The following is a 14,994-nucleotide window of genomic DNA, read 5'->3' on the forward strand; positions in this document are numbered from 1 at the left end:
TTGTAAGTAAAGGGTACATGAAAACTCATTTGAAGGCAGCTGAAAGATGGTTACTAAATACATTTTAACATTATTGTCAGTTTTTGGTTTTTAGTGTGTATTTTATATTTTATAACAGAAATATCTTATCTTTACTTGTAGGTACAATACATGTGTCTATAGATAATAAAGCATTTAATATAAAACTAACATCCAATACAGTATTTATCTTCTTCACCTGATTTTCAAGGAAATGTACTTCAAAATACACTCACTTCTCTAAAAGATTTTACTAGTGCTTTGAGATAAAATCATTTAAAGTATAGCTTTTATTAAAAATAAAATGTTGGGCTTCCCTGGTGGCGCAGTGGTTGAGAGTCCGCCTGCCGATGCAGGGCACACTGGTTCATGCCCTGGTCCGGGAAGATCCCACATGCCCCAGAGCGGCTGGGCCTGTGAGCCATGGCCGCTGAGCCTGTGCGTCCGGAGCCTGTGCTCCGCAACGGGAGAGGCCACAACAGTGAGAGGCTCGCGTACCGAAAATAAATAAATAAATAAATAAAAATAAAATGTTACAGCTTATGAAATTAAAATCACAGTATGTAATATGTATACATCTATAATATAAATATAAGAAAGAGCAATAATTTCTTTTAGGAAGACAATAGGCATATCTTAATTTCTTCATTTAATATTTGAATATATTCTTCCAATGGCATTTTTACTTAATCAGTATTCAAATGATCAGTGTTCTACTGATGAATTTAAAAATAACTTTTACTACTGCTATTTTGTTTAGGAAATTGTTCTAGTTTTGTTCAGTAAGCTCTATACATACTATAATTTTTAAATGATATTAATCAATTAACCTATCCAACATTTTTATTTTCAATAATTCTATTCTAATACTGCTTCACATAAATATAAGCAAAAAAGTTAAAAGAACTGTTATACATTTTCAAAAACATGTAAGTGAAATTAAGTTAAATAGTGGCTGAATATTTAAAGGTCTGTTAAAAAGTCTACAATACACATTGCAATTTCATCTAGCATTTTAAAAAAATTTAGATGAATTTTAAACCACTATTTTTCAAAATCTTGTATTTGCAACTTCCTATTCTGGTCTATATCATTTGTAGTAATTGGCAATCATAGAAATTAAAAATATTATAAAATAAACCTTCAGCTTTTAAGGAACGAGCAATGTGCACAAAAATCTAATAACTTAAACAATTTCATTACGGTGATTAAGCAACTCTTAGTAAGATATAAAATGCTGTAAAATACCTCTAGGCTTCTGTCACTTGTTAAATCTTTATCCACACATTTTAAGAAGAAAATTAATTGGAGATAGTAAATAATTGAAAAAGTTTTAATAAAAGAATTGCTCTATTATTTTAACACATGGGCTCAGAATAAATCTCATTTGAAGATTCAGAACATTAAATTAAATGTACTGTTCAACTTTTTTATGTAATATGAAAGCATTTATACTATTTATATTTAGGTCCTTAAACCTATGCTCATCAAAGGCCTAATACAATTTTTTCTTTGGTCCTTTAATCCTTTTGATTGGTTATTGTTTAATTGGACACAACTAAAACTTAATGAGAAAAAAATGCCTTAAAGACATTTGTTTTTGTTTCTTATTTATTATGACCATCTCTGTTTCATTCTTTTATATTTCAAAATTGATTAGTTATCTATAAATATATATGTGTTTATGTATACATATTGTGTGTGCATATATATACATATTTTGTCCTAGAATAGACTGTCCTACAATTTAACAGTGTAATAAACATTTTAAGAAAGGAGACCTTAATAAACTAAACTGTAGAGTTCAAGTGTCTTGTAAGGGTTAGAATAACTGAAATCTTCTCCCTTCATACACTTGGATGTTTTCAGCTATCAAACTATTATGCGAGAGACCTTCAAGATTGCAGAAGAGTAAGACATGGAGATCACATTCCTCCCCACAAATACATCAGAAATACATCTACATGTGGGACAACTCCTACAGAATACCTACTGAACGCTGGCAGAAGACCTCAGACTTTCCAAAAGGCAAAAAACTCCCCACGAACCTGGGTAGGGCGAAAGAAAAAACAAAGACAGAAGAATAGGGAGGAGATCTGCCTGCACAACTGGGAGGGAGCTGTGAAGGAGGAAAAGATTCCCCACACTAGAAAGCCCCTTCACTGGCAGAGACAGTGGGTGGTGGAGGGTAAACTTCAGAGCCACAGAGGACAGTGCAGCAACAGGGGTGCGGAGGGCAAAGCAGAGAGATTCCTGCACAGAGGATCAGTGCCGACCAGCATTTATCAGCCCGAGAGGCTTGTCTGCTCACCCTGGCCAGGACAGGTGGGGGCTGGGAGCTGAGGCTCGGGCTTCGGAGGTCAGATCCCATGGAGAGGACTGGGGTTGGCTGCGTGAACATAGCCTGAAGGGGGCGAGTGCGCCAGAGCTAGCTGGGAGAGAGTCCAGGAAAAGGTCTGGAACTGCCTAAGAGGCAAGAGAACATTGTTTCAGGGTGCGCTAGGACAGGGGATTCAGAGCGCCACCTAAACCAGCTCCAGAGATAGGCACAAGCCGTGACTATCAGCGCGGACCCCAGAGACGGGCATGAAACGCTAAGGCCACTGCTGCTGCCACCAAGAAGCCCCTGTGTAAGCACAGGTCATTATCCACACCTCCCCTCCCGGGAGCCTGTGCAGCCTGCCGCTGCCAGGGTCCTGTGATCCAGGGACAACTTCCCCAGGAGAACACACCGGGCCTCAGGCTGTTGCAACGTCATGCTGGCCTCTGCCACCGCAGGCTCACCCCGCATTCCACAAAGCTCCCTACCCCCAGCCTCAGTGGGCTAGAGCCCCCTAATCAGCTGCTCCTTTAACCCTCTGCTGTCTGGGTGGGGAACAGATGCCCTCAGGCGACCTACACGCAGAGGGGGCGGAAACCCAAAGCTGAACCCCAGGAGCTGTGCAAACAAAGAAGATAAGGGAAACCTCTCCCAGCAGCTTCAGGAGCAGGGGATTAAATCTCCACAATCAACTAGATGTACCCTGTATCTGTTGAATATCTGAATAGAAAACGAATCATCCCAAAATTGAGGCACTGGACTCTGGGAGCAACGATATATGTATTTTTTCCCATTTTTTCTTTTTGTGAGTGTGTATGTGAATACTTCTGTGTGTGATTTTGTCTGTATAGCTTTGCTTTTACCATTTATCCGAGGGTTCTGTCTGTCCGTTATTTTTATTTTATTATTATTTTTTAAGTATAGTTTTTAGCGCTTGTTATCATTGGTGGATTTGTTTTTTGGTTTGGTTGCTCTCTTCTTTCTTTCTTTCTTTCTCTTTCTCACTTTTCTTCTGAGCCATGTGACTGACAGGGTATTGGTGCTTCGGCCAGGTGTCAGCCCTGTGCCTCCGAGGTGGGAGATCTGAGTTCAGGATATTGGTCCACCAGAGACCTCCCGGCTCCATGTAATATCAAAGAGCAAAAGCTCTCAAAGAGATCTGCATCTCAACGCCAGGACTCAGCTCCACTCAACGACCAGCAAGCTACAGTGTTGGACACTCTATGCCAAACAACTAGCAAGACGGAAACACAACCACACCCATTAGCAGAGAGGCTGCCTAAAATCATAATAAGGTCACAGAAACAACAAAAAACAAAGCACTGGATGCGGTCCTTCACACCAGAAAGAAAAGATCCAGCCTCATCCTTCAGAACACAGGCAACCTCCACCAGGAAGCCTACACAACCCACTGAACCAACCTTAGCGACTGGGGACAGACACCAAAAACAACGGGAGCTATGAATCTGTAGCCTGCGAAAAGGAGACCCCAAACACAGTAAGTTAAGCAAAATGAAAAGACAGAGAAACACATAGCAGATGAAGGAGCAAGGTAAAAACCCACCAGACCAAACAAATGAAGAGGAAATAGGCAATCTACCTGAAAAAGAATTCAGACTAATGATATTAAAGATGATCTAAAATCTTGGAAATATAATGGAGAATATACAAGAAACATTTAACAATGACCTGGAAGAACTAAAGAGCAAACAAACAATGATGAACAGCACAATAAATGAAACTAAAACTTTTCTAGAACGAATCAATAGCACAATAACTGAAGCAAAAGAATGGATCAGTGACCTGGAAGATAAAATAGTGGAAATAACTACTGCAGAGCAGAATAAAAAGAATGAAAAGAATTGAGGACAGTCTCAGAGGCATCTGGGGCAATATTAAATGCACCAACATTCAAATTATAGGGGCCCCAGAAGAAGAAGAGAAAAAGAAAGGGACTGAGAAAATATTTGAAGAGATTATAGTTGCAAACTTCCCTAATATGGGAGAGGAAATAGTTAATCAAGTCCAGGAAGCGCAGAGAGTCCCATACAGGATAAATCCAAGGAGAAACATGCCAAGACACATATTAGTCAAACTATCAAAAATTAAACACAAAGAAAAAATATTAAAAGCAGCAAGGGAAAAACAACAAACAACATACATGGGAATCCCCATAAAGTTAACAGCTGATCTTTCAGCACAAACTCTGCAAGCCAGAAGGGAGTGGCAGGACATATTTAAAGTGATGAAAGGGAAAAACCTACAACCAAGATTACCCAGCAAGGATCTCATTCAGATTTGATGGAGAAATTAAAATCTTTACAGACAAGCAAAGCTAAGAGAATTCAGCACCATAAAACCAGCTTTATAACAAATGTTAAAGAAACTTCTCTAGGCAGGAAACACAAGAGAAGGAAAAGACCTACAATAGCAAACCCAAAACAATTAAGAAAATGGTAATAGGAACATACATATTGATAATTACCTTAAATGTAAATGGATTAAATGCTCCAATCAAAGACACAGACTGGCTGAATGGACATAAAAACACGACCTATACATATGCTGTCTGCAAGAGACCCACTTCAGACCTAGGAACACATACAGACTGAAAGTGAGATGATGGAATATGATATTCCATGCAAATGGAAATCAAAAGAGAGCTGGAGTAGCAATTCTCATATCAGACAAAATAGACTTTAAAATAAAGACTATTATAAGAGAAAAAGAAGGAAACTACCGAATGATCAAGGGATCAATCCAAGAAGAAGATATAAGAACTGTAAATATTTATGCACCCATATAGGAGCACCTCAATATATAAGGCAAATGCTAACAGCCATAAAAGGGGAAATTGACAGTAACACAATCATATTAGGGGATGTTAACACACCACTTTCACCATGGACAGGTCATCCAAAATGAAAATAAAAAAGGAAACACAAGCTTTAAATGATACATTAAACAAGATGGACTTAATTGATATTTATAGGACATTCCATCCAAAAACAACAGAATACACTTTATTCTCAAGTGCTCATGGAACATTCTCCAAGATAGATCATATCTTGGGTCACAAATCAAGCTTTGGTAAATTTAAGAAAATTGAAATCGTATCAAGTATCTTTTCTGACCACAATGCTCTGAGACTAGATATCAATTACAGGAAAAAAACTGCAAAAAAGACAAACACATGGAGGCTAAACAATATATTACTTAATAACCAAGAGATCACTGAAGAAATCAAAGAGGAAATCAAAAAACACCTAGAAACAAATGACAATGAAAAAACGACAACCCAAAACCTATGGGATGCAGCAAAAGCAGTTCTAAGAGGGAAGTTTATAGCCATACAATCCTACCTCAGGAAACAAGAAACATCTCAAATAAACAACCTAACCTTACACCTAAAGCAATTAGAGAAAGAAGAACAAAAAACCGCCAAAGTTAGCAGAAGGAAAGAAATCATGATGATCAAATCAGAAATAAATGAAAAAGAAATGAAGGAAACAATAGCAAAGATCAATAAAACTAAAAGCTGCTTCTTTGATAAGATGAAGAAAATTGATAAACCATTAGCCAGACTCATCAAGAAAAAAAAGGGAGAAGACTCAAATCAACAATTAGAAATGAAAAAAGAGAAGTAACAATTGACACTGCAGAAATACAAAGTATCATGAGAAATTACTACAAGCAAGTCTATGCCAATAAATTAGACAACCTGGAAGAAATAGACAAATCCTTAGAAAACCAAAACCTTCTGAGACTAAACCAGGAAGAAACAGAAAATATAAACAGACTGATCACAAGCACTGGAATTGAAACTGTGATTAAAAGTCTTCCAACAAACAAAAGCCCAGGACAAGATGGCTTCACAGGCAAATTCTATCAAACATTTAGAGAAGAGCTAACACCTATCCTTCTGAAACTCTTCCAAAAAATTGCAGAGGAAGGAACACTCCCAATCTCATTTTATGAGGTCACCATCACCCTGATACCAAAACCAGACAAAGATACTACAAAAAAAGAAAATTACAGACCAATATCACTGATGAATATAGATGCAAAAATCCTGAACAAAATACTAGCAAAGAGAATCCAACAACATATTAAAAGGATCATACACCATGATCAAGTGGAATTTATCCCAGGGATGCAAGGATTCTTCAATATATGGAAATCAATCAATGTGATACACCATGTTAACAAATTGAATAATAAAATCCATATGATCATCTCAATAGATGCAGAAAAAGCTTTTGACAAAATTCAACACCCATTTATGATAAAAACTCTCCAGAAAGTGGGCAAAGAGGGAACCTACCTCAACATAATAAAGGCCATATACAGCAAACCCACAGCAAACATCATTCTCAATGGTGAAAAACAGAAAGCATTTCCTGTAAGATCAGGAACAAGACAAGGGTGTCCACTCTCACCGCTGTTATTCAACATAGCTTTGGAAATCCTAATCATGGCAATCAGAGAAGAAAAAGAAATAAAAGGAATACAAATTGGAAAAGAAGAAGTAATACTGTCACTGTTTGCAGATGACATGATACTATACATAGAGAATCCTAAAGATGCCACCAGAAAACTACTAGACCTAATCAATGAATTTGGTAAAGTTTCAGGACAAAAAATTAATGCACAGAAATCTCTTGCATTCCTATACACTAATGATGAAAAAATCTGAAAGAGAAATTAAGGAAACACTCCCATTTACCATTGCAACAAAAAGGATAAAATACCTAGGAATAAACCTTCCTAGGGAGACAAAAGAACTGTATGCAGAAAACTATAAGACATTGATTAAAGAAATTAAAGATGATACAAACAGATGGAGATACATGCTATGTTCTTGGATTGGAAGAATCAACACTGCAAAAATGACTATACTACCCAAAGCAATCTACACATTCAATGCAATCCCTATCAAACTAGCAATGGCATTTTTCATAGAACTAGAACAAAAATTTCACAATTTGTATGGAAACACAAAATGCCCCGAATAGGCAAAGCAATCTTGAGAAAGAAAAACAGAGCTGGAGGAATCAGGCTCCCTGACTTCAGACTGTACTACAAAGCTACAGTAATCAAGACAGTATGGTACTGGGACAAAAACAAAAATATAGATCAATGGAACAGGATAGAAAGCCCAGAGATAAACCCACACAGATATGGTCACCTTATTTTTGATAAAGGAGGCAAGAATATACAATGGAGAAAAGACAGCCTCTTCAATAAGTGGTGCTGGGGAAACTGCACAGCTACATGTAAAAGAATGAAATTAGAACACTCCCTAACACCATACACAAAAGTAAACTCAAAATGGATAAAGAGATAAATATAAGGCCAGACACTATAAAACTCTTGGAGGAAAACATAGGCAGAACACTCTATGACATAAATCACAGCAAGATCCTTTTTGACCCACCTCCTAGAGAAATGGAAATAAAAACAAACATAAACAAATGGGACCTAATGAAACTTAAAAGCTTTCGCACAGCAATGGAAACTGTAAACAAGACGAAAAGACAACCCTCAGAATGGGAGAAAATATTTGCAAATGAAGCAACTAACAAAGGATTAATCTCCAAAACTTACAAGCAGCTCATGCAGCTCAATATCAAAAAAAAAAAAAAAAAGTATCCAAAAATGGGAAGAAGACCTACATATACATTTCTCCGAAGAAGACATACAGACTGACCACAAACACATGAAAGAATGGTCAACATCACTAATCATTAGAGAAATGCAAATCAAAATACAATGAGGTGTCACCTCACACCAGTCAGAATAGCCATCATCAAAAAATCTCCAAAAAATAAATGCTGGCGAGTGTGTGGAGAAAAGGAAACCCTCTTTCACTGTTGGTGGGAGTGTAAATTAGTACAGCCACTATAGAGAACAGTATGGAGTTTCCTTAAAAAACTAAGAGTAGAACTACCAATCAACCCAGCAATCCCACTACTGTGCATATACCCTGGGAAAATTATAATTGAAAAACAGTCATGTACCACAATGTTCACTGCAGCTCTATTTACAGTAGCCAGGACATGGAAGCAACCTAAGTGTCCATCGTCAGATGAATGGTTAAAGAAGATGTGACACATATATATAATGGAATATTACTCATCCATAAAAAGAAACAAAATTGAGTTATATGTCATGAGGTGGATGGACCTAGAGTCTGTCATACAGAGGGAAGTAAGTCAGAACGAGAAAAATAAATACTGTATGCTAACACATATATGTGGAATCTAAAAAAAAAAAGTTCTGAAGAATCTAGGGGCTGGACAGGAACAAAGATTCAGACGTAAAGAATGGACTTGAAGACATGGGGAGGGGGAAGGATAAGCTGCAACGAAGTGAGAGTGTGGCATGGACTTTATTTTATACTACTAAATATAAAATAGATAGCTAGTGGGAAGCAGCCACATAGTATAGGGAGATCAGCTCAGTGCTTTGTGACCACCTAGAAGGGTGGGATAGGGATGGTGGGAGGGAGACGCAAGAGGGAGGATATATGGGTGTATATGTATATGTATAGCTGACACTTTGTTATAAAGCAGAAACTAACACACCATTTTAAGGTGATTATACTCCAGTAAAGATTTAAAAAAAAGAAAAACAACTGTTATGCAACAAGTCCTCAGATACTCTTGAAACCTAAATAATAAGAACTAGTTATGCAAGAAGCAAGATGTATGTGTGTGTGTGTATATAAATATTCTTATTACATTTGTTATCATAACATATTTACTCAACACATTTTCTGAATAGCTATAATGTAAAATATATTATGCTGGGAACACAAGATATACAAAGCATAGTTTGTTATGCAACGATGTAACTAATTGCTGAGGATGACATAAACACATGCACATATATATGTATACTTGTGTGCATGTGTGTATGAAAATAACTTAATATTTTATATTCTATATGAATTCTCACTTGTAGCATGGCTATTCCAGTTAAGCACAAATACCATATTATTTTAATACTTTTAAGAAGTCACCATAAAAGTTAAAATATTTATGATTTAAAAAATGTATCAGAATTCCTACATGGCTAGTTTTGCAGGAATAAGGTTTAGGTAGGCTTGCAAGCTGGGCCTACTAGCAGGGATTATGTGCCTGGAAAATGAATGCTTGACTCAGACATATTCTGGAGTTCTTACCAGTTTTTGTACCTGGCAAATGCTCAGACACATAACTAGATTCTTCAGAAGAGTTGGGAATACATGAAATGAAGCTTTTTGAAAGACATGATGGCATCCTTATCTGAAACTGGCAAGACTGCTGGCATCCAGCCACCTTTCTGGATAGGCCAGGGAAGTTGCCTCTGAGACGAAGTGCTGTTAGATTATACCCCCTGCTCTGCAAAGTCACCTTGGGATGCAGATCTTTTTCTCTACATTAAATGAACTCGGCTTTGCCTATGTCTACTGATGGCTTTCAGTCAATTAAATCCTTGTGACACTAGAGACAACTGTGTCAGTAGTTATCTTCATGTTTTATTATAGGATTGAATTTTAAGATCTTGTGCTGAACTTATTATCTATGAAATTTATTAGGAAGCAAAAAAAAAAAAAAAGGAAATTTAGGTTGTCAATAGAATCCTGGAAGTCAGTATATTCTATTTCTATGGAGATAAGAGATCCCGGTTCTTGAAGCTTCAATTTAAAATTCCCTAGAGCCAGTGGGTTTCACAGCTTCCCCAGAGAGTGTGAGCAGGGTGAAAACGAATTGCCCTGTGGCTTTAGGAACACTGAAGCTTGGTGCATAACTCCGGAGGAAGCACACAATCCTGTGATTACCAATACGAATGAGGTGCTCCAAACTGTATCAATTTCCTCTGTGGTTACCTGAGCGTCTCTTATTTTTTGGAGAATTAAGGGGAGGTTTCGTTAAAAAAAATTTTTTTTTTCTTTCTGAAACCTGTTTTCATGTGAACCTCCTACCCATGAGCTTATTATCATGTGTATAAAGGCCAGTGAGGAAAAAATGTAATATTAAACTGTGGAATGGAACTTGCCACCTAAAAGCTGCATTCTTTAGAGATAAAACTAGTAATCAGTTGGAAATCAGCCAAGATATTTGACAAATATAAGTTTGCATATTTATAGGATAAACAGCAGACTGAAATCTGAGTTTCTAAAGAACAGGGACAGGGAATGGTTAAGCAGCACCCAGAACATAGCTCCTCTCACCACTCATACTCCTCATACATAAGTGCATGTGTTGTTACCTGCCCCAAACATAATCCTTCCATATCTCAATTATCCTTCCAAATTTAAAGTCAGATAATCTAATCTGCCAGCATCCTTAAGTCTTATATAAAAATAGACATTTTGGACTAATTGCTATTTTCCAAGTTACAGAAGAACCACTGAAAGAAAACAACATCATTGCTTATTGAAGTGTATAGTTTCATCTACTTCATTCTTTTCCTTGAAGACTTTGCCGCCATGTAGTTAACAAATAATACATCAACTAAAATGTACAGCAACACTCCTGGAGTTTGAACAGATTGTGTTTAGTTTGCTTCTTCTCTTTAACAGTATCCACACTACCTGCTATCCAAAATACCAGGGCATCATCCTCTAATAACCCACACCAGTGACATTGTTAAACTTCTTAATATCATGAATTTAGGTATTTTTAATACTAAAAGCAAATACAAAGCACAGTATGTCTGCATTTTTTTTGTTAGAACTCTAACAGTGATTTCATTGAAAATAGTTAAAAATCTATCATATTCAGCTCTCACAGTTAAACAATTATCTGTGGAGAAAGTCAAGCAAAACTTTAGTTCCTAATATCTGCCTGAATTATCTATATATTACTAGATAATTATGTAATCTACTCTTACAACTTCAGATTGCACACAGCATTGCAATGATTAGGTCTCCACAATTTAAGCAAAGGGATGCCTTGAAATAGGTGGATAATTTGGGCAAAGGACACGCAATTTCTGAAGCAGAAACATAAACTATGAAAACAAAAGAGTATTATAATCTGAATTAGCAATTACTTCCAAACTCCATTTTGCTTCGTTGCACATGGCCAGTATTTAACCATTAGGCTTGTTGATTCTTTGGCATTAACCAATGACATAACACCATCATAATCATCACACACACACTAATACAATTCTTTTTCCATTAGTGAGTATTAGTTCAAGTAATAGGCAGATTTAGGGAAATTATAGTTTAAATTGGGTAGCAATAATGTAGAAATATTGTGTACTAATCCAATTCCAAAAATCACCTCATTTTCTTCCCTTGTCCCCCCAATCTCGAAATACATAGAAAAAAAAGTACTTACACTGCACGATGAGCTGCACCAAGGCTTCTCTTGGTTTCACATTAAATCCATTGTACTGGCTGGTCTGACATCGGTACATTCCTGACATTTCCCTAGATACATTCACAATCCTCAGTGTTCCATCATAACTCTCCATTTGCATTGACCCATCAGGCATTGCAACTTCTTTATCCGCTCTAGACCAAAGGATGATGGGTTTAGGTTTTCCAGTTACTTGACACTGCAGTTCTATTGTGTCTCCTTCTCTGGTGACCAAAGGTGATTTTTCCTGTGGAACAGTCAGATTGGGTGGAACTTGAAATGGGAAAAAGAAAATTTTTCAAGGTTAGTATGTACTGGTAAAGCATATTCAAACACAGAAAATCATAAGGAAACAACTTCTGATGGTTGAAGATGTGTGACAATTCAGATGACAAAAATTACAGAGACCTTGGAGATAGGTGGCACTTACCCTCACTTAAAATAATTCTAAATTGTTTTCGTAGAACTTTCTCAAATGAGGTCTTCAAACATTAGCAAAATAAATAAAGCATTACATTGGAACATGAATGGTCAACATAAGAACAATCTACTCAATGACTTGTCATTATCAGCCATTAACTGGGTCTTTAAGATCTGCATTTCACAGAAGAGTGATCCTACTTGCTGAGGTAAGATTTAGCTTTTCAGTCTTCTGCTTCCTATGCTGTTATCTCTTATCCAAGGATGCTATAAGAAAGGGATAAGGGACATTATAGACTTAGCAGGCACAGTAAATGCAATAGGAAAGAGAAAAAGAAGAACCTCTGATATAAAACCAGAAGTTCTAGATTTGGTTTAGAAACTGTTGCCAAACTGCTAAGGTTTAGGATTCCTTTTTTCCCTCGAGGAAATGAAATGGAACAACTGACTGCAATGCCATACTCTGACAATCCAGTGTATTGTTCTTTTTGACTTTTAATATTTTTGACATTTTAATTTCAAATGATTTCACTTTAAGATTTTGAGATCACTGTACATAGTTTGTCATGATGCTGTCACTATTTCTGTAAAATTAATTTTAAGTGAGTTTTCAAAAATATATTTCAATAATCTAAGAAATTAATTTTCTCAAGTAAAGCTAATTTCTGATTTTACTGAAGATATTTATGAGAAAATTAGATTGATTTTACAGGAACTTACCTTACTGTGCTGGAATATATTTATGTTAGGGTTTGGTGAAAAATGAACTAATAAGAGGCAAATACTACTCAATGAGTTTTCCTACAAACAATATCACCTGTTCCACTGGAAGACTTTTATTTCTCATACAAATGTATATGAATTCAAAAGTATTTATGCAATGGGATATCTATCAAAAAAGCATGGGCTAAATTAGAAGGGCAGAATAATAATAACCAGAAATATATGAATAATTCTATCATTGTGATAAATGTCATATGCTTCCCCTCTTTGGAGTTAATACTGAATATGGACAAAAAGGCAAAGGTTTTATTCTCCCTTCTAGCATTATTGTGCTCCAGTGCCCAGGAACAAAAACAAATATAATTATTTTTTAAAGTATTTTTCAACTAATATTGAAATGTTGTTCCTTTTTATTACACATAGAGAAAAATAAATTTAAGTACAAAGTGATATGAGAATTAGTTATCTTGCTATTTAAATATCTTCATGTCTTTTTCATTTAATTCCTTCATTTACTTCTAATTAAAAAAACAAAGTAAATAATGCTAGCATCTTAGAAATCAGAAAATATGAAACACTAACCACTGTCTTCTTGAAGTAGATATATATATATTCTAGGAACTGGCATTAACAAAAAACATGTTTAAAAATGGCTGCATTTTTAAAACCTACATGATTAGATAATTTACTCTTGTAAATATAAACAACTAAATAATTTAGTTAAATAATTTGTTCTTTTTGAAGTGAACCACCAGGGAATGATGCAATTCTAAATAAGCATCATCTAGTAACAATAGGATTAAAAGAAGCTGCAGTATTTATTCACCCTCCATGAGAAAGGACACAGAATAACAGCAATAACCTCAGCATTTAACATTAATTATGCTCCTATTGTGTGCCAGGCATAGTTAGGGATTTTACATTTTCATTAATTCTCATGACAATCCTAGGATCAAATATTTAATATTAAAATTTAACAAATGAGAACACTGAGAATGAAAGGATTAATATTTTGAACAGAACTCAAACTGAGGCCAATTTATAGCAGGTGGCCAATGTAGAGATATGAACCCTGAAGCAGGCTCCAGTGAAGTATGGTGTCTGGAATGAATAACTTGAGTTAGTACTGGACTCCTCTTGCTCATAATTAGTCTGTTCTTATGGACAAACTGGACCAGTTTTACCTGCCCATCTCTTGGTTACTCTCTCAGGGACAATAAAAAAGAGTCAAGGTAGAAATGTGAGGGAGTAAATAACACATATGTTGCAAATTACCTGATCTATCTGTCTTACATCTTATATGACTATTTTAAATATCTGTATCTACCTGTATGAGAATAATTCCCGTATACAAGTCAAAACTTCTTATAAGATATACCACTCCAAATAAATATCCAAATTATGATACATTTATGTGAAATAAATGAGAAAAAATTATACATTAAAAGATTATTTAATAGAATGTTATTATTTGAAATCAGAAGATTTCATCCTTTCCAAAAACAAACCACATGACCTTTGCCAAGCTTAAGCACTCTGAGTATGAATTGCTTCATTTTTGAAACTAAGAATTTATACTTTACCAGCTCCAAGGTTATTAGTGTTCTGACTATAGGAACAAACAGTAAAAAGTTAAAGACAGAAGTGGGGCTAATAATAAGTATCTATTTTCTAACTTAATAAGATGAATATTCAAAGATCTTATTAAATTAGGCCAGTCTAACAAAAACAGATCTTTGACTAGCTACATTTTTTTTAAGTTTATCATACTAGATAGTTCAAAAACTCCCTTGTTAATGTATGTTATTCATTTGTTAGATAAACTTTTCTCCCTATGTAATCAAAATTATAGAAATGTAAACCTCAGTTTCAATCTAGGTAAGTTACAAGTTGATTTTTGAATAAATTTGCTCATTTTAAAATAAACACCAAAGCCTAATTAAAATAAAGTTTATTTTCCATCTCTTCCAGGAGGCTTTTTAAATCTTGATTTCAGAGTTAACATTTTCTTTGCAACTTTCTTGGACAAGAAGGTCTTAAAACTTGTCATAGTTTTTATAGACTTCTCTCTCTCTCCACATTAAATTTTCCATTTTCTAGAATGCTCTAAATTATTATCATAATTTTTCTGTCAGGAGATTTTGTTTGTTCTCATAA

General features: G+C 35.5%; 1 protein-coding gene across 5 annotated transcripts in view; it reads right to left on the reverse strand.

The window, feature by feature from the left end:
* The window catches only part of MDGA2 (MAM domain containing glycosylphosphatidylinositol anchor 2), an 820,633-nt gene that overhangs the window by 178,789 nt on the left and 626,850 nt on the right, over window positions 1–14,994 (reverse strand). For all 5 annotated transcript variants that reach the window (XR_014015308.1, XM_081227678.1, XM_081227679.1 and 2 more), the window contains one exon: window positions 11,674–11,967. Coding sequence is in view for 4 of the 5 variants with exons in the window: in XM_081227678.1 (XP_081083804.1) it covers window positions 11,674–11,967 (294 nt within the window). In the remaining variant the exon portion in view is untranslated. The remainder of the gene's footprint in view (window positions 1–11,673; window positions 11,968–14,994) is intronic.

The sequence above is a fragment of the Mesoplodon bidens genome (genome assembly GCF_964165515.1).
Source record: "Mesoplodon bidens genome assembly, chromosome: 3".
Taxonomy (NCBI): domain Eukaryota; kingdom Metazoa; phylum Chordata; class Mammalia; order Artiodactyla; family Ziphiidae; genus Mesoplodon; species Mesoplodon bidens.